The sequence below is a fragment of the Priapulus caudatus genome, unplaced genomic scaffold, assembly GCF_000485595.1.
Source record: "Priapulus caudatus unplaced genomic scaffold, Priapulus_caudatus-5.0.1 Scaffold28426, whole genome shotgun sequence".
NCBI classification, from domain to species: domain Eukaryota; kingdom Metazoa; phylum Priapulida; class Priapulimorpha; order Priapulimorphida; family Priapulidae; genus Priapulus; species Priapulus caudatus.
This window is the reverse complement of record NW_014605486.1, coordinates 1-403: the sequence shown is the minus strand read 5'-3', so window position 1 is coordinate 403 and position 403 is coordinate 1. Positions and strand designations below refer to the sequence as shown.

At 50.6% G+C, this 403-nt stretch overlaps 1 protein-coding gene across 1 annotated transcript; it reads right to left on the bottom strand.

Annotated features, from left to right (window-relative positions):
- Positions 1–29: 29 nt before the first annotated feature.
- On the bottom strand, positions 30–357 carry LOC106820588 (inositol-1-monophosphatase-like; the record flags this gene model as incomplete). The annotated part of the gene is made up of 1 exon (XM_014825095.1): positions 30–357. A coding segment is annotated over one exon (328 nt), but the record flags the coding sequence as incomplete, so codon positions are not given.
- Positions 358–403: the final 46 nt, after the last annotated feature.

Sequence of the window (403 nt, the reverse complement as noted above, 5' to 3'; positions counted from 1 at the left end):
GTCGCCACTTTTTAGATAATCTTCTTTACCGCGCAGGTCGGTGATTAATCCACCGGCTTCGCGCACGATGAGGATGCCTGCTGCGATATCCCAGGCCTTTAGGTTGAATTCCCAAAAACCATCATAACGACCGGCTGCAAGCCATGCTAGATCAAGTGCGGCAGAACCTGGTCGACGAATTCCAGCGGCTGGCCCCATCAATGCTTTCATTGTTTCTATATAGGTGTCGAGATAACTTTGGTCGTGATAGGGGAAACCTGTGCACAGTAATGAGCCGGCAAGCCCTTTGTGGGCGGTGACGCGTATTTTCTTGTTGTTGAGTTGAGCGCCTTCACCACGCACAGCAGTGAAGAGTTCCTGCGATACAGGGTCATAGATGACGGCGACTTCTAATTTGTTCTTG